Source organism: Saimiri boliviensis, chromosome 13 (assembly GCF_048565385.1).
Source record: "Saimiri boliviensis isolate mSaiBol1 chromosome 13, mSaiBol1.pri, whole genome shotgun sequence".
NCBI classification, from domain to species: Eukaryota; Metazoa; Chordata; class Mammalia; order Primates; family Cebidae; genus Saimiri; species Saimiri boliviensis.
Genome location: NC_133461.1, coordinates 32,451,203 through 32,470,718, shown reverse-complemented (window position 1 = coordinate 32,470,718; position 19,516 = coordinate 32,451,203). Strand labels below are relative to the sequence as shown.

The 19,516-nt window shown below is 41.8% G+C and overlaps 1 protein-coding gene, 1 non-coding gene and 1 pseudogene across 2 annotated transcripts; 2 read left to right on the top strand and 1 right to left on the bottom strand.

Moving 5' to 3' along the window:
• The first annotated feature begins 3,003 nt into the window (after positions 1 to 3,003).
• Positions 3,004 to 3,504, top strand: LOC101041506 (histone H3.3A-like; annotated as a pseudogene).
• Positions 3,505 to 5,109: 1,605 nt separating this feature from the next.
• ATP5F1A (ATP synthase F1 subunit alpha) lies at positions 5,110 to 17,619 on the bottom strand. Its single transcript, XM_003924696.4, has 12 exons — positions 17,492 to 17,619; positions 15,262 to 15,340; positions 12,432 to 12,601; positions 10,555 to 10,728; positions 10,296 to 10,462; positions 9,353 to 9,501; positions 8,794 to 8,945; positions 8,460 to 8,684; positions 7,837 to 7,944; positions 7,181 to 7,325; positions 5,466 to 5,616; positions 5,110 to 5,329 (listed from the first exon to the last, which is right to left on the bottom strand). Exons 1-12 carry the CDS (start codon positions 17,549 to 17,551, stop codon positions 5,248 to 5,250), a joined length of 1,662 nt encoding a protein of 553 aa, XP_003924745.1. The 5' UTR covers positions 17,552 to 17,619; the 3' UTR covers positions 5,110 to 5,247.
• On the top strand, positions 9,060 to 9,121 carry LOC120361721 (U7 small nuclear RNA). The gene has a single exon (XR_005577856.1). It is a non-coding gene; the product is annotated as a U7 small nuclear RNA (small nuclear RNA).
• Positions 17,620 to 19,516: the final 1,897 nt, after the last annotated feature.

The window sequence follows — 19,516 nt, the reverse complement described above, 5'->3', positions numbered from 1 at the left end:
CATCCTCTCCAGCATCTGTTGTTTCCCGATTTTTTAATGATCGCCATTCTAACTGGTGTGAGATGGTATCTCAATGTGGTTTTGATTTGCATTTCTCTGATGACCAGTGATGATGAGCATTTTTTCATATGTTTGTTGGCCTCCTCTATGTCTTCTTTTGTAAAGTATCTGTTCATATCCTTCGCCCATTTTTGAATGGGCTTGTTTGTTTTTTTCTTGTAGATCTGCTTTAGTTCTTTGTAAATTCTGGATATCAGCCCCTTGTCAGATGGGTAGACTGCAAAAATTTTTTCCCATTCTGTTGGTTGCCGCTTCACTCTACTGACTGTTTCTTTTGCCGTGCAGAAGCTGTGGAGTTTGATTAGGTCCCATTTGTCTATTTTGGCTTTTGTTGCCATTGCTTTTGGCGTTTTGGTCATAAAGTCCTTGCCTACACCTATGTCCTGAATGGTTTTGCCTAGATTTTCTTCTAAGGTTTTTATGGTATTAGGTCTGATGTTTAAGTCTTTAATCCATCTGGAGTTAATTTTGGTGTAAGGTGTCAGGAAGGGGTCCTGTTTCTGCTTTCTGCACATGGCTAGCCAGTTTTCCCAACACCATTTATTAAACAGGGAGTCCTTTCCCCATTGCTTGTTTTTGCCAGGTTTGTCGAAGATCAGATGGTTGTGGGTATGTTGTATTTCCTCTGAGGCCTCTGTTCTGTTCCATTGGTCTGTATCTCTGTTTTGGTACCAGTACCATGCTGTTTTGATTACTGTAGCCTTGTAGTATAGTTTGAAGTCCGGTAGTGTGATGCCTCCCACTTTGTTCTTTTTGCTTAGAATTGACTTGGCTATGCAGGCTCTCTTTTGGTTCCATATGAAGTTTAAGGTGTTTTTCTCCAGTTCTGTGAAGAAGGTCATTGGTAGCTTGATGGGAATAGCATTGAATCTGTAAATTACTTTGGGCAGTATGGCCATAGAAAATGCACCAAAATATTAACAAATGGTGTATGCTGATGAAGGGTAAATGGATATTAATTGTACTATTCTTTCAACTTTTCTTTACATCTGAGTATTTTCATAAAGTCAGTCAAAAGTCCCACAGCCTTATAACTCTTGCCAAAGGCCAAATGCTCCATAAATTCTTTTCTAGTTCTACCATTAAACACAGATCTTTTCATGCAAATGGCACTTTGTAGTGGTTATTCCATCTTAGTTGTATTTCTGTGTAGTAATTATACAGTATTCACAAGTCCCGATGAATTGGTCTTTGGTTCTCCCTCCTCACTCATAGGTAAGTTACTGATAGAGTCCTTTTGTGTCCTACTCATCTTTGAATCCTTTCTAAGTGTTCATCTCATAGATGATGCTCAATTAATAGCTGAACTAAGTACTACTTCAGATATGCTTAATATTCTTGCAATCACAGATTATAGAGCTGAGACACTAAGAGACTTTCAGGAGAGTGAAAAAGACAAGACCTCATAGTTAAGTTTTTAAAATACAAGTCTGAAAACCATAAAACTTCACATTTCAAAGGTCAAGTGCCATTTCTCAAATGTTCACCACCCACTCAGTGATAAGATAAATGCGCACACACACACTATTTTATGGCAGCCATTTGGTTGCCACACAGAAGGGCCACTTGGCAGTGTATTTAGGCCCGCCTGGTAAAAACAGCCAGGTGCCTATAAGGCCTCCTGAGTCATTAGTCTCTAAGTACTTAGTAAAAAGCAGTTATTTGAATCTCATGGTTCACTACTTAACAGAAAGGGCCAGACTCTACAGTTCAGCAAAGGCACCAGGGAAAGAGCTATACAGTTTTAGGGGAGCTCTCGAATTCTTCCAGCACAACTTTTTTTTAAGATTCAGGGTTGGCCAGGCACAGTGGTTCATGCCTGTAATCCCAGCACTTTGGGAGGCCGAGGTGGGTGGATCACCAGAGGTCAAGAGTTCAAGACCAGCCTGGCCAACAGGGTGAATCCGTTTCTACTAAAAATACAAAAATTAGCCAGGCAGGATGGTGCACACTTGTAATCCCAGCTACTCAGGAGGCTGAAGCAGGAGAATCACTTGAACCCAGGAGGCAGGAGGTTGTACTGAGCTGAGATTGCACCATTACACTACAGCCTCAGCAACAAAAGCAAAAGCAAAACTCCATCTCCAAAAAAAAAAAAGAAAAAAGAAAAAAAAAATCACATCAGACCAAACCAGTAATATTTGAAATTTGATTTATAATGGACAAACATGGTTATCTTCATTTGAGTTATTGAGTTTATGTGCCAGGAGTGGGCCAGGAGATCCCATCAACAAATAAACAATACATAGTCCCAGTAACAAATTAATTCTAATCCATTAGCCACTTAAAAGCATTTTTCTCCAAAGTAGGAATCACTGTGGACACTAGGTATAAAATGCTCCAACAGTTCCACTGTATGTCACTAGCTGAATATGGTTTGTCACTGTATACCTCCAGATGACACTTGAAGAAGGCCCTAAACCATGAATGTGTAAGACAGTAAAGAGCAAGCAAAAAACACAGGAAAATGAGGTTGTTCTGGCCTAAAATAAGAGAAACATAAGGAAGTCTTAATATAGGACATGTTAAGGAAGACAACTATTAAGATCAAAATGGCCAGGTGCGGTGGCTCACGCCTGTAGTCCCAGCACTTTGGGAGGCCAAGGCAAGCGGATCAGCTGAGGTCAGGAGTTCAAGACCAGCCTGACCAACACGGAGAAACCCCATCTCTACTAAAAATAGAAAATTAACCAGGCATGGTGGCACGTGCCTGTAATCCCAGCTACTCGGGAGGCTGAGACAAGAGAATCACTTGAAGCTGGAAGGTGGAGGTTGTGGTGAGCTGAGATCACACCATTGCACTCCAGCCTGGGCAACAAGAGCAAAACTCCGTCTCAAAAAGAAAAAAAAGGCCGCGCTGCCATCACTCTCCAATGCCAGCGCCGCCTCTTGCTCGCCGAGCTCCAGCCGGAGAAGGTGGGTAAGTAAGGAGGTCTCTATACTATGGCTCGTACAAAGCAAACTGCCCGCAAATCTACCGGTGGTAAAGCACCCAGGAAGCAACTGGCTACAAAAGCTGCTTGCAAGAGTGCGCCCTCTACTGGAGGGGTGAAGAAACCTCACCGTTGCCGGCCTGGTACTGTGGCCGTCCGTGAAATCAGACGTTATCAGAAGTCCACTGAACTTCTGATTCGCAGACTTCCCTTCCAGCGTCTGGTGTGAGAAATTGCTCAGGACTTTAAAACAGATCTGGGCTTCCAGAGCGCCGTTATCGGTGCTTTGCAGGAGGCAAGTGAGGCCTATCTGGTGGGCCTTTCTGAAGACACCAACCTTTGTGCTACCCATGCCAAACGTGTAACAATTATGCCGAAAGACATCCAGCTAGCACGCCGCATACATGGAGAGCGTGCTTAAGAATCCACTATGATGGGAAACATTTCATTCTCAAAAAAAAAAAAAAAAAAAAAAAAGAAATTCTCTTCTTCCTGTTACTGGTAGTTCTGAATGTTACGTATTTTTTTTTTTCCATGGGGTCAAAAGGTACCTAAGTATATGATTGCCAGTGGAAAAACAGGGGACAGAAATCAGGTATTGGCAGTTTTTCCATTTTCATTTGTGTGTGAATTTTTAATATAAATGCGGAGACGTAAAGCATAAATGCAAGTTGAAGTGTTTCAGTGAACAAGTTTCGGCGGTTCAACTTTATAATAATTATAAATAAACCTGTTAAATTTTTCTGGACGATGCCAGCATTTGGATTTTTTTAAAACAAGTAAATTTCTTATTGACAGCAACTAAATGGTGTTTCTAGCATTTTTATCATACAGTAGATTCCATCCATTCACTATACTTTTCTGAGTTGTCCTACATGCAAGTACATGTTTTTAATGTTGTCTGTCTTCTGTGCTGTTCCTGTAAGTTTGCTATTAAAATACATGAAAAGAAAAAAAAAAGATCGGAATGTGCAGAACCTTCTAAACTAAAAGTAACCTTCTTATTCCAGAAAAGGAAAATCAGATCCAAAAGATTCTCAAGTCAGATAGCTGGAAAGCAAGAGTCAAGATTAGAAACGACTAGTTGCTATCAAATTCAGTGTTCTAAATACCGAAAAGGACTTAACTGAGTACTTTAAGAACTCTCCCTTTACAACCAAAGATATTGGAGCCTATATACATATATTTTGACTTAATGGAGGCAGAGACGGATAAAAATGAAGTTTCAATTTAGCAAATCACCATCAACAAAATAAAATAGCAAGGGAAGAGGAATCTTAGGAAAAATACTTCAGAACATCACACATGACCCTTACAAATGCCTTTATAGATCAGTAAAAAAAACCAAAAACAAAAAAATAACACAGTAAGAATGAACAAAGGCTACGAAAAGCTAGTAACAGAAGAAACAAATAAAGTAGCTGTTAAAATATTAAAAGATGGCCAGGTGTGGCAGCTCACACCTGTAATCCCAGCACTTTGGGAGACCAAGGCAGGAGGATCACTTGGGCCCAGGAGTTCATCACCAACCTGGACAATATGGTTAAGACCCTCACTCTACGAAAAACACAAACATTGGCTGGGCATGGTGGTATGTGCCTGTAACCTCAACTACTCAGAAAGCGGAGGTGGGAGAATTGATTGAACCCGGGTGGCAGAGGCTGTAATGAGCCGAGATCACGCCACTGCACTCCAGCCTAGGTGAGAAATGGAGACCCTGTCTCAAAACAAAATAAATATTGACAAGTTTTCATTATCCTATGCATTCTATCTTCTCAGATTTTGTTCCTAGCAATTTTTTCATTTCCCTGAGAATTTTAGCTGTCCTATTATTTTCCTGCCTACAGTAACTATACAGGTGTATCTTTTGGGCAGAGATGCCAGCTTTATATATCCAATTCATATTCATATTTTCAATATTGTCAGCCTGTCACATATAAACAGTTTAGGAATTTCTCTTAACCACAAAGTACTCTAGAAACTTAGAAAGAGCTCAGCCGTGAATTATCTAGTCCAGTTGACTGTACCAATATTCACGTAAAATAGATCAGAAAGCATGTTTACCAACTTCTCAATTTGATCTCGGTTTTAAATAACTCAGATGACAGAAAACAACTACACATTATAGAACTTTTATTGTTCATGTGATTTCTGTACATAGGAATATGAGAGTAACCCTTTTACAAATGGAACTAATTTTCTAGAACACACAATGACAAAACTGAACTGATATCTGATGTGAATCCATAGGAGTTTAAGCTTCAAATCCAGCCAAGAAGTTTGTTACAATCTCTTTCAGCTTTGCATCTGATTCTTCTGAGATCTTTCCATCAGCCCTATTTGAAAATAAAAGCAGGTCGTAAGTTCTAATCTGGACAAAATGTTAATGATTAACCTAACTACAATAATTTTAACAAGACTTTCTATCTTAAACCTAACTCTACAAAAGGAGGCCAACAACTGCATTCATACCTGATAGTGCCCAACAAGGCTTTGTGCTGGCTGACAACATGAGACAAGAAAGCATTCTCAAACTTTGTAATCTTGCTGGGCTCCAGTTTATCAAGATACCCCCTTACACCCGCATAGATAACAGCCACTTGTTCTTCAATAGCCATGGGTGCTGCAAAGATACAGAAAGAATGCCAAGTGAGTTGCTCAAACAAGTGAATGCCATGTCACCAAAGTCAGGAAAACTTACTTTTTCTCCAATTTCTAATATGCCCCTGTAAACTACCTACTCCACATTCTCAGTGACCTAGAACTCCACTTAATAATCCTTCCTCCCTCCCCGCAACAGAAAGCAGTTCTTTCTTAGATTTTCAAGGCTTGAAGTGTAATCTTTGAGTATAGTCCATAAGCACTGTTTATGATCTGGCAGTGTTAATACTGTTTTGGGTATAAATATTTTGCTGAGATCACTTGACAAAATAAAAACACATCAACTTCCTTTTAAATCTGCTAAATTACACATTCATATAGCCAAGGGTAGGAGGGTAATCTAGTAGGCCTTAATTCCTGAAAGGAAGACATTAAATATACCTGTTTTCCTGGTTGTGAAGCCCCTATCACTTACCTTCAGATGAAAAAAATAAATGTAGCTTGGGCTGGGCACAATGACTCATGCCTGCAATCCCTACACTTTCCAAGTCCGAGGTGGGTAGATCTCTTAAGTCAGGAGTTCAAGACCAGCCTAGTCAAAATGGTAAAACCTCAACTCTACTAAAAATACAAAAATTCGTCGGGCATGGTAGCATGCACCTGTAATCCCAGCTACTCAGTAGGCTGAAGCAAGACAATTGCTTGAACCTGGGAGGCAGAGGCTGCAGTGAGCCAAGACTGCACCATTGTACTCCAGCCTGGGTGACAGAGGGAGACTCTGTCTCAACAACAACAACAAAAGAGAAAAATGTAGTTTGGGGCCGGGCATGGTGGCTCACACTTGTAATACCAGCACTTTAGGTAAGAAGATGGCATGAGGCCAGGAGTTCAAGACTAGCCTGGGCAACACAATGAGACCTTGACTCTGTAAAATATAAAAAAATTAGCCAGGCATGGTAGTGTATGCCTGTAGTCCTAGCTACTCAGGAGGCTGAGGCTGCAGGACTGCTTGAGCCCAGGAATTCAAGGCTGCAGTGAACTATGATGGCACCACTGCACTCCAGCCTGGGTGACACAGCAAGACAATGTCTCTATCTGAAAAACAAAAAACAGGGCCAGGCCCAGTGGCTCACACCTGGAATCCCAGCCCTTTGGGAAGCCTAGGCGGGTGGATCGCTTGAGGTCAGGAGTTTGAGACCAGCCTAGTTAACATGGTGAAACCCCCATCTCTATTAAAAAGACAAAAAGTAGCTGGGCGTCATGGCTCATGCCTGTAAACTGAACTACTTGGGAGGCTGACACAGGAGAATTGCTTGAAAATCGGAAGTGGAGGTTGCAGTGAGCTGAGATTGCACCACTGCACTTCAGCCTGTGTCATAAGACTGAAACTCTGTCCCCCCACCCCAACCCCCCCCAAAAAAAAACCCAAAACCAAGAGAAATGTAGTTTAAATAAAACTGCCTTTGATGAAAGATAACAGGTAACAACACGTACTACAGGCTGTGATATGTGATATAGCTCTGCAGGCCTGGGAAGACCTTGATACATAAGAGGAACCTGACCAGATGGAGAAAAGAACAACTCACAATACTGTCCTTGCTTCAGCAACTCAGTTAGACGAACACCACGACTCAAAAGTTGTTGAGTGGCAGCATCAAGGTCAGAACCGAACTGAGCAAAAGCAGCAACCTCACGATACTGAGCCAATTCCAGCTTCATGGTACCTGCCACCTGTAATACAGAAATTACTGGTACTGTAACTCGATGACACAGAGTACTACACAAATACAGTTAATATATTTGTACCAGTACCAGTAATAGAAGCTGCATATGTGAACTTTCACTGCAGTACAAATAAATGGATTCTAAAATACTTTAAGATGCTAATCTAGGCTGGGCGTGGTGGCTCAAGCCTGTAATCGCAGCACTTTGGGAGGCCGAGGCGGGTGGATCACAAGGTCAAGAGATCGAGACCATCCTGGTCAACATGGTGAAACCCCATCTCTACTAAAAAAAAATACAAAAAATTAGCTGGGCATGGTGGCGTGTGCCTGTAATCCCAGCTACTCAGGAGGCTGAGGCAGGAGAATTGCCTGAACCCAGGAGGCGGAGGTTGCAGGGAGCCGAGATCGCGCCATTGCACTCCAGCCTGGGTAACAAGAGCGAAACTCTGTCTCAAAAAAAAAAAAAAAGATGCTAATCTAATGATATCCCCCTTCCTGCCAAAGTGATGCAAAATTACCTGCTTCATAGCCCTGGTTTGGGCAGCAGATCCGACACGAGACACAGACAGACCAACATTAATGGCAGGGCGGATACCTTTGTAGAACAATTCTGTTTCCAAGAATATCTATAATGTAAAGAAAGACACATGCTAGCAAGCTTAAAGTGAGAAACCAACTATTTTCAAATGTAAGTCATTATGCCAAAAAGCTGAAATCAAAACCTAACAATGCAAAGCATCAATCCCCCAAATATTTCACAACCCAAATTATCCTGTATTATTTTATTGCTGCAATTAGGAAATGTGCATGAGATGAGAAAAAAGACAGAGACAACATATTTATACTGAAATATATCAAGTGAAGTGATATAATCTCTATTTGATTCAAAATTATCTAGAAGGGAGAATTGTAGAATTGTAGTGGTTATAAATGAAACAAGAATGAAACACACTCCTCTATGAAATAATTGGGTGACAGACGTGGGGTTTCACTATGCCATTCTAACTTTTTTATGTATTTGAAATTTTCCATAATAAAAAGTAAAATGCATTTAGCAAATCAGTTAATGCATCATTAGTCTCATCCAATGCCTCAGAATTATCCACATCTCCACATTTTTTTTTAATCATTAAAATAATACCTGTCCATCAGTGATGGAAATGACATTTGTTGGAATGTAAGCAGACACATCACCAGCCTGTGTTTCTATGACTGGCAAGGCAGTCAAGGAGCCACCACCAAAAGCATCGTTCATTTTGGCTGCTCTCTCCAGCAACCGGGAGTGTAGGTAGAACACATCACCAGGGTAGGCCTCACGACCAGGGGGTCGGCGGAGCAACAGAGACATCTGACGGTAAGCAACAGCCTATGGTACAGAATAGGTTTGTGAAGTTGACCTATTAAATAGAAGCTGCACATGTGAACTTTCACTGCAGTACAAATAAGTGGATTCTAGAAAATATATTTCCTTTGACCTGTTTGGATAAGTCATCATAGATGATCAAAGCATGTTTGCCATTGTCTCTAAAATACTCTCCCATGGAACAGCCAGAGTAAGGAGCCAGGTACTGAAGTGGGGCGGCATCTGAGGCTGTGGCTGATACCACAATGGTGTACTTCATGGCATCTGAGGAGAAAATACATTTTAAACTTTACAAGTTTATCAATACTGTGATTTTAAACTGGAGGCTACTATAAAAATTATCCAAGTGCTAAAAATATTTACTATTAAGAGCTGAACAAGTGTTACAGCTCTTTTAGAATTTGTCTAGCAGGCTTTCCAGTTTTTGCCAGAAAGCCCCTTAAAACAAAAAAAAAAGAGTTGAACAGAATCAATCAGCTTCCACTTTAAAGAAACCAACAAAAACCTCTGAATGTATTAGTGTTTTATATTACTTTACTTACTGATTTGTATTAAAAAGTTCCGTTTATTAGAGAGAAATTAAAATCAGCCTTCATTAAGTAGAAGCGATTCTAAAACTAGCAGCACTAGGACTTTAGATAATAGCAATGGGACTGAAGTTCTATCAATACCTGCATCTGTCAGTCTCTTCACCAACTGGGCAACAGTGGATCTCTTCTGACCAATAGCAACGTAGATACAGTACAGCTTCTTCTTTTCATCAGATCCATCATTGAAACGTTTCTGGTTAATGATTGTGTCAATAGCAATTGAGGTTTTCCTTTAAAAAGAGAAAGTAAACATAAATCTTTCTAAACCTAAAAGGATTTCCCAGCTAAAATTTTACTACTATTAATCCTCATATTACATTCTAATATGCCCATTACCATTTACCATTCCAAGATTAAAAGTAATCCTTCCAGGCCAGGCACAGTGGCTCACGCCTGTAATCCCAGCACTTTGGGAGGCCAAGGCGGGCGGATCACGAGGTCAAGAAATCGAGACCATCCTGGCCAACATGGTGAATCCCCGTCTCTACTAAAAATACAAAAATTAGCTGGGTGTGGTGGCACACGCCTGTGGTCCCAGCTACTTGGGAGGCTAGGCAGAAGAATCACTTGAACCCAGAAGGCGGAGACTGCAGTGAGCCGAGATTGTACCACTGCACTCCAGTCTGGTGACAGAGCAAGACTCTGTCTCAAAAAAAATAATAATAATAATAATAATCCTTCCATTGAGTAAATTCTAGTTAGAACTTTTTTCCTTGAGATGTTGTCTCGCTCTGTCACCAGGCTGGAGTGCAGTGGCACCATCTCAGCTCAACGAACATCCGCCTCCCAGGTTCAAGTGATTCTTCTGCCTCAGCCTCCCAAGTAGCTGTGACTTCAGGCATGCACCACCATGCCCAGCTAATTTTTGTATTTTTAGTAGAGACAGGGTTTCACCATGTCGGCCAGGATGGTATCCCATCTCTCAACCTTGTGATCTACCTGCCTCAGCCTCCGAAAGTGCTGGGATTACAGGCGTGAGCCTGGTCCTTTAGTCAGAACTTTTAATATGCTTTTGTTTCTTTACCCAGTCTGTCGGTCACCAATAATCAGCTCACGCTGACCACGACCAATTGGCACCAAGCTATCCACAGCCTTAATGCCAGTCTGCATTGGTTCCCGCACTGAAATTCGAGGAATGATTCCAGGGGCTTTCAGACCAACTCGCCTACGGGTCTTAGAACCAATTGGACCCTGTTAAAAAAAATAAAAAGAAAAACCTCCTAAACATAATGTTTTGATGTTTGTTAGAAGTTGTAACTACACCTAATGAACATTAAACCTACCTTTCCATCAATAGCATTACCAAGGGCATCAACTACACGACCCAACAGCTCCTCACCAACTGGAACGTCCACAATGGCTCCTGTCCTCTTCACTATATCTCCTTCCTTAATTAGTTTATCATTTCCAAACACGACAACACCAACATTGTCAGGTTCCAAGTTCAAGGACATACCCTGCACAAAAGACACAACTGAACATCAATGACTCTGAATGGGCACTCCTCCCCATATACCAGTACTATATAAGAAAACAGCTGGGGGGAAAAGCAGTATTGTCCTTTCACCTGGTTTCTTCTTGAGTACTTTCCCAACTAACGGCCAACCTTCTCTGATTAACACTTTTAAAATAGCAACATGTTCCCTTTAATAATCTTAGGACAGTACACTGATAAGCCTAATATGCTCACTATCACATCCTCAAATAACTATTATAGAAGCAGAGAAATTGGACAGGTTAAGTTTTTCTCCACTGCATTTTCTTTGGCAATGACTCTTGAGCTGGGTGATCAGTATGCAATAAAGTGATGAGAGCCAAATGGAAATCTTAAGACAAATCTGATTATCATCTTTTCTACCTGTGAGAAGCTCCATAAACAGTTTCAAAAATTATCTTATCAGAACCTGTACCCTTTGGGTTAGGAGAAAGTGAAATTAAAAGCTACCTAACTGTAACCAATCAAATACAAATTTTCATAATGTAACGGTACCACATCACTTCTCATCATTATAACTGTATTTTAGATCCTTAAATCATGTTTGAAGCAAAAAGGCTATTCCAGGAATAGTCTGGTCAGTAATAAAAACTCTAGAGAAGTACTTGGGAGTATCACGGAATATCATTACAAGTCCAAATGCTTTAACCTTCATCTCTGATGTTCATCCATTAACCATCTGCAGCTATTTAAATCTGTCAGATTTCAAAGATTAAAAATTCAGTTCCTGTCACACTAGCCACATTTTACAAGCTTAATAGTGATAGTATAGTAGGTACCGTATTAAACAGCACAGATGTATTCTCGTCACCACAGAATATTATGTATGTACAATAGTATATTGGTCAGTATTGTTCTAGACATTTGGATTTTAAAAGCTAAAAGAGGAACTCAGAATTAATCTGTTTCAACCTCACCTTTCAAAGATAAATACCGTATACTGAAGATGCTAATTTTTGGCCAACATCTTACAGCTAATGATAACTGGGCTTTGAAATTAATCTTCCACATCAAGTGGCTCTTTTTCCATAGTAGAGACTAGCAAGAGTATCAAGACTATCTTTTCCTATATCTGTGTGCCTACTAGACAGTTCTACTGTCCCTGGTTTATCTAGATATCATCCTCTGCTTTCCTCAGAGAGCCCGTGACTCCCACAACTTATTTCTTATACCACTGGCAGATAAGGCTCAATCCAATAGAATGCAGACTTACATCATTAGAGAGCTTCTGATAGCTACACCAAAACTCACCTTTCAGCAGTAGGTCTACTCACTAGAAAATATAAAGTCACTGACTTCCAACATTCCACCAGAAAAATTTTGTTGAAGTTATCAAATGCTTTTGTATAAAATAATCTTAATAGCAAGAAAGAACAGATTTGAACTTCTTGGATTTGGGGTGAAAGTGTACTCAATTTTATATTTTGGAGTCAGTGGCTACAACTTACATATACATATTCTAGGAGTGACTTAACTCCTAGAATAAAAAAAGCTAGCTAATACAAACCCTTAAATTTATTCTCTTTACAATATGTAATAGCCAAGAAAAAAAATCTGAGTCAAATTGAGACTTAAAAGTTTGTAAAAAATCTTGACATAATCTCTGAATCGCTAAATGAATAACTGAGAAGACAGATCCTAAAACACCAAAATCTTATAATTTACCTTTAAGCCTGAAGAAAACTCTACCATTTCTTCTGCTTGAACATTCCTCAGCCCATGTACACGGGCAATCCCATCACCAATACTTAAGACACGCCCAGTTTCTTCAAGGTCAACAGAAGTATCAGCTCCAAGAATACGCTCTTCAAGAATAGATGACATCTCAGCAGCCCCTACGGAGGACAATTCAATTAATAGCAAATCTGCTCCTCAAATCTTTTTAAAGCCCATTTCCAAACAACATAAAAAACTAGTTTTGAAATAAATAAATAATAATAATAATAATAATAATAATAATAATATATTCTACAGGCCAAGCATGGTGGATCATGCCTGTAATCTAGCACTTCGGGAGGCCAAGGTAGGCAGATCACTTGAGGTCAGGAGTTCAAGACCAACCTGGCCAACATGGTGAAACCTTGCTTCCACTAACAATACAAAAAAATTAGCTGGGCATGGGCATGCCTGTAGTACCAGCTACTCAGGAGGCTGAAGCAGGAGAATTGCTTTAACTTGGGAGTTGGAGGTTGCAGTGAGCCGAGATTGTGTTACTGCACTCCAGCCTAGGCAACAGAGCAAGACTGTATCTCAAAAATAAATACACACACACACACCCACACACACACACGTGTATAATGTATTTTTTTGAGATAAGAGTCTTGATATATATATACACACACATGTGCATATATATGTGTGTGTACAATTTCTACAGTTTAACACAAGATTCTATTTTTAAAAAGCTATGAAAATGAAACCAGGTGATTTAGGAAAAAGAAAATCTTCACAAGACAAACATAAACTAGACAGGAAGCTAATCAAATTAAGTAAAACCCTTAAAATAAATGTTTGCCTGTGATTTAATTTCTAAGGAATCCATAACTACGTTAAAATCCTAATTTTTGGCTAAATTCTATAAAAACATAAGAACCAACTGTCGTCCAGGTGCAGTGGCTCATGCCTGTAAAACCAGCACTTGAGACCAGCCTGGGCAACATGGTGAAGCCCCATCTCTACCAAAAACACAAAAATTTGCCAGGCACGGTGGCACATGCCTATAATTCCAGCTACTTGGGAGGCTGAGGCACGAGAATCTCTTGAACCTGGGAGAGGGAGGTTGCAGTGAGCTGAGATAGCCCCACTGTACTCCAGCCTAGGCGACAGTGAGACTGTCTCAAAAAAACAAAAATAAAAAATAAAAACTGTGAACAAAGTGTAAGTCTCCTTCCCTTTCAAGGCACACAGGTAGTATAGGTAGTACTCTTCATTTTAGCATATAGGGGTCAGGTGCAGTGGCTCACGCCAGTAATTCCAGCACTTTGGAAGGCAGACTTGAGGCCAAGAGTTTGAGACCAGCCTGGCCAACATAGTGAAATCCCAGCTCTACTAAAAAATAAAATAAAATAAAATAAAATAGCCAGCTGTGGTGGTGCATGCCTGTAACACCAGCTACTTGGGAGGCTGAGACAGGAGAGAATCGCTTGAACCCAGGAGGCGGAGGTTCCAGAGAGCCAAGACTGCACCACTGCATTCCAGCCTGGGTAAGAGAGCGAAATTTTGTCTCAAAACAAAACAAAAAAACATCCAAGAACTTTGGGAGGCCAAGGTGGAAGGATCACCTGAGGTCAGGAGTTTGAGACCAGCCAGACCAACATGGTGAAACCCTTTCTCTGCTAAAAATATCAAAAATTAGCCAGATGTGGTGGCGCACACCTGTAATCTCAGCTACAAGGAAGGATAAGGCAGGAGAATCACTTGAACCTGGGAGGCGCAGGTTGCAGTGAGCCAAGATTGTACAATTGCACTCCAGCCTGGGCAACAGAGTCTCAAAAAAAAAAGTAAGCCAGGCAAGATGGCTCATGACTGTAAGCACTTTGGGAGGCCAAGATGGGTAATCTCCTGAGGTCAGGAGTTCCAAGACCAGCCCGGTCAACATGGTGAAACCCTGTCTGTACTAAAAATACAAAAATTAGCTGGGCATGGTGACAGGCACCTGTAATCCCAGCTACTTGGGAGGCTGAGGCAAGAGAATCACTTGAACCTGAGAGGCAGAGGTTGTAGTGAGCAGAGATTGTGCCACTGCACTCCAGCCTGGGCAACAAGAGCAAGGCTCCATCTCAAAAAAAAAGAAAAGAAAAAAGAAAACCAGGCCAGGTGTGGTGGCTCATACCTGTAATCCCAGTATTTTGGGAGGCCGAGGCAGGCAGATCACCTGAGGCCAGGAGTTCAAGACTAGCCTGACCAACACGGAGAAACCCCATCTCTGCTAAAAATACAAAATTAGCTGGGCACAGTGGTACATGCCTGTAATCCCAGCTATTCAGGAGGCTGAGAGGCAGGAGAATCGCTTGAACCTGGGAGGTAGAGGTTGCAGTGAGCCAAGATTGTGCCATTGCACTCCAGTCTGGGTGACAAGAGTGAAACCCGGTCTCAAAACATAAAAAGCAAAAAAAAGAAAGAGAAAGAAAACCTATCAGAACTTACTTTTTTTTTTTTAATGCTTTTTAGGAGGGGAAAAAAGTCTTTCATAGAAAGATTCCATTACTTAGTATATATATGTTCCTTCTGTTTCTACCCAAGGGCCATTATCAGAACAAAGAAGCTGTACTAATATCAAAGAAAAATATTTAACTGTAGTTTAACTAGAACAAGAGAACCATGACAGGGCTAAATGGCACATTATGATTTAAGAACCTGAGAGTCTATACAAACTGACAGAAAAAAATTAACAAATGAAAAACAACCCACAACAGTTATATAATGTATGTAATTTATATCTTCATCTACTGTGATAAGGTAGTAAGTGCCCTGCAGACTGAGAAATAAGACTTACCAGTCTTCTGAAGATGAGTGTTAGAGGCATGGAGGTTCCTTGCAGCAATGAAAGATGAACCCAAAGCATTTCTGGAGACCTAGTGCAAAAGTATTCTTAAAATTTTGATTTTTAACAAAAGCTATATAAAACTGACAATCGTAAACAAATGCCAGCTTTGTTTGATCAAAGTACTGGCGAAAATACTATATAAAAAGCATTTTGTTTAAAACGTCACATGGGAAAGTACCTTTTGATATATGTGAAAACCTATTATACAGTTCCTAGTACACATATAAAAAGCATATTTTTAAAATGCAATCTGTACTTTATTATTATTGAGATGGCTCACTGCAACCTCTGCCTCCCAGGCTCAAGTGATTCTCCTGCCTCAGCCTTCCAAGTAGCTGGGATTTCAGTGGTGTGCCATCACCACCCGGCTAATTTTTTACATTTTTGGTAGAGATGGGTTTCACCATGTTGGCCAGGCTGCTCTCAAACTGCTGACCTCAAGTGATCTGTCCACCTCAACCTCCCAAAGTGCTGGGATGGGATTACAGGCGTGAGCCAATGCACCCGGCCTATTTTTTTTCTTTGAGGCAGGGTCACATTCTGTCACCAGGCTGGATTGCAGTGGCACAATCCCGGCTCACTTACAGCCTCTACTTCCTGAGTGAGCCTCCCACCTCAGCCTCCCCAGTAGGTGGGACCACAGGCATGTACTGCCTCGCCAGGCTAATTTTTTTTTTTTTTTTTTTTTTGTAGAGATGCGATTTCACCATGTTGCCCAGACTGGGCAGTCAGTATTTTTAAAATTAACTCTTAACAAAGTGTAAGTGTCTTTCTCTTTAAAGGCACCCAGCTTCTATTACTTTGACTTAGATGTATTCCAACGGAGTTGCAGAAATTCTAAGATAAATGGCTGCCTACAGAGGCAAAACTCAATGTATTTCCAATTTTACTTAAAAAGAAAAACATAAGTGAACAAAAACTGAATAAATGCTAGAGTTAGATTAGAAACTAAGAGTCATGGCATGTGGACTCATTTTACTCTCTTCAACAAATCCTGCCGCCACCTGGAATTTCCTTCAGTTTCTCCTTCCTCCAAGTTGTAATCTGTGACTGGTCAATTCAGAAGCTACTACCTTCTATAGGAGCTAGATGAAAACCGTTCAAAATGCTTTTTTGTGCCGGGCGCGGTGGCTCACACCTGTAATCCCAGCACTCTAGGAGGCCAAGGCAAGCGGATCACCTGAGGTCAGGAGTGTTAACAACAACAACAAAAAACAAACAATTTTTTTTTGTTGTTGTTAACAGAAAACCAAGATGCTACCAGCGGTTGTGTCAGGGCGGCAAAAGGGCCAACGTGTTTATTTCACCTTTCAAATTGAGATTACTTTAAAAAAAAAAAAAAAAAATCAAATGTCAGTGTCACTGAGTTTACACAGAAATCATATTAATTTCAAGGGAAACAAGTAACAAAGGGCATTAACTCTTACAGCCATTTTCCAACCTATGTTCTCTTTTACTGAGGGAGTAATTCGCCATCAGTAAAAACTACTCAAAACCAGGACAAGTTCTCACGTTCAAGTGCCACAAAGCACACACTTTCTGCCGGACAATTTAAAAACCAGCTTTACCGCCGTCCACATGAAATGGTTCTTTGCACCTGCACGATATTTTCACAATCGCTTCAGTATTCAGCACTACGAGAATGCCTACGTAAGTATACCAAAAACCTTCATTTATTCCTTTCCTCTGAACTGAGCTCCAGGCAGAGGTGAAATGCTGGGGCCTGCTGACCTTCACACAATGTCAGACTCCCCTGACTAGCTTCAACAAGAGCTGACAGTAGTCTTCTGACCTTCAGCGGGACGCGACCCCAGAAATCGGCCAAGAGGAAACCTCACTGATGCAGAACAGGCGTCGGAGAGCCAGCGCGCAAGCCCTGACCTTCACCCAAGATCTCCCTTCTCCAGCCGCTCTCAGCCGAAGACAGGAATCTTGAGGCACTGTCTCTGAACACCACCTAGTTCACTCTCTGCCCTGTACCATTCTGCCTCCCTCTGCGCAGATGCCGAGCAAAAGTGCCCCTCTGCAGCCTGCTCTGTCCAACCCGAGCAGCCACGGGTGCAAGATGGCGGCGTCCGCCACAGCCCCTCGTCCTCTGCAGAAAGAGAGTCCGAACCAGTGCACCACCACCCTGCAGTTCCGCCCGGCCGCCTACACCAGGCCGGCCCTCGGTGCTCACCAGTCCCGCCCGCCGAGGGAGAGCGCGGACCACGGCCGCAGCAACGCGCACGGACAGCATCTTTACAGTTTCTCCGCAGGCGCTACCTTCGCAGCCGCAGTCTCCGGACTGACTGGGACAAAATGGCCGAGCCGCAAAGAAGGTCAAGACAGCCGGCCCACCTGACCCGGAAGTACTGCCCCTCGCGTTCACCGCTCCCCCTCCTGGATGCCACTCTGCATTTTTTGACAGGTTACGTATTTTTTAAGTAACATTTTCTAGCTTAAACCTCAAAGTGAATGATTAGATATTCACCAGCTTTGGTCCTGGCATTCGATGTACCTTTATTTTGGTCTTTTGAGTCAACCTTGTGGTTGCCCGGGTGACCACGTGGGTGGTGGAACCAGCTTTGCTGCAGTTCCCAGGCCCAATCCGGGTCTAGAGGATGAGGGCGTCACCCCGTCTGGGGGCGCGGCTGTCTCGAGGAGCTGGGCGATTAATAATGTCAGTTTTGTTAGACCGTGGTTTAGCACTTGTAGCAACAGTGAACAGCTAAACCCCGGGACTGGCCACCAGCAGGGCGTCTCCCACGGAGCCCGTTAATCTGGAGGCCGCTGGCCCCACATCAGCCCCTCTGAGTCGAAAATTTGGGCAATCTGAATTTTAAACAAACACCCGCACCGTTCCAGGTGATCCGATCTGCGCTCGAGTTAAAGATTCCCAGCTTTTTTAGATTCATTATAAAAGAATCCTGTCAGTGAATTAGAACAAACTGTTTAAAAATCCTGACAATTGGTGGAAGGAGAGCATCAGCATAAATTAACTAAAGCATGCGGAGCTTAATACCTAGGTGATGGGATGATGGGTTCTGCAGACCACCATAGCACACGTTTACCTATGTAACAAACCTGCACGTCCTGCACATGTATCCCGGAACTTTAAAAAGAGCAGTCACACAAGGCCAGCCTGACCAACATGGTGAGACCCCGTCTTTAAAAAAAAAAAAGAAAGAAAGAAAAAGAAAAAAATCAATCACAAGGAGGTCTAGTAGAGTGACTGCCAATCCTACTGAGAATCATCTAGAATCAGAAGTCTTACACCGGGACGCGACAAGGACTCATTTTTTCCTCTGCTGACATCTAGTTTCATACCGCGGGGAATTATACTTCATTTGGAGTAAAAGGGAGATGATGAAAAAAGTTTCTATACCTACCCCAGCGGGCTTTTTTTTTTTATCCACGGAATTACCATACTGAGATTGTTGTGATATATGTGGGATTTGTGTGTGTGTGTGTCTGTGTGTGTGTGTGTGTGTGTGTGCGTGTGATGCTGGTTATTATGTCATAGTGGAGACTTATTAATGTTACCTTCACTTTTCAATTTTTTATTTTATTTTATTTAAGACTCGGTCTTGCTCTGTTGCCCAGGATAGAGTGCAGTGGGTTTATCACCATTCATTGCAGCCTCGAACTCCTGGGCACAAGCAATCCTCCGATCACATCCTTCCAAGAAGCTAGGACCACAGGGCGCACCACCATGCCTGGCTAATTTTTTTTAGAGACGGGGGTGCGGTGGTGGGGCCGGGGGGTGGGGTCTCACTATGTTGCCAGGGTTAGTCTTGAACTCTTGGCCTCAAGTGATCCTCCATCCTCAGCCTCCTAAAGTCCTGGGATTACAGGCAGGAGCCACCACGCCTGGCCTGCTTTTCACTGTTTGGAGAAGCATTTTCAACTCCATCTCCCAAATCCTGGCTTACACCTAAAACCTGAGCTTGGGTGAGGTAAATGAATATCTGGGCTATAAGGGCAATCTCCTGAAACATGGCTTGTAAACACATCCTTTTCTCCAGTATTCTACTGACTTTTCAAGATAAGCCATGGGGTAATAGAGAAACAGTTTTCCTAAGAATCAGGGGTAGGAAAAGGCTGTCCAAGTCAAATAAAATATAGAGACGAATCTCTAAATTAATTAATTAATTTATTTATTTATTTATTTATTTATTAGACAGTCTCGCTCTGTCTCCCAGGCTGAAGTGCTGTGGCACGA

What these genes read in the sequence shown, in the direction of transcription:
- ATP5F1A (XM_003924696.4), bottom strand. Translation starts at nt 17,551, where the DNA reads ATGCTGTCCGTGCGCGTTGCTGCGGCCGTGGTCCGCGCTCTCCCTCGG. An exon ending in GAAGAGACTGACAGATGCAG is followed by an intron (nt 8,946 to 9,352) that starts GTATTGATAGAA and finishes TTTTCTCCTCAG; the next exon opens with ATGCCATGAAGTACACCATT. An exon ending in TTTCCATCACTGATGGACAG is followed by an intron (nt 7,945 to 8,459) that starts GTATTATTTTAA and finishes TTTACATTATAG; the next exon opens with ATATTCTTGGAAACAGAATT.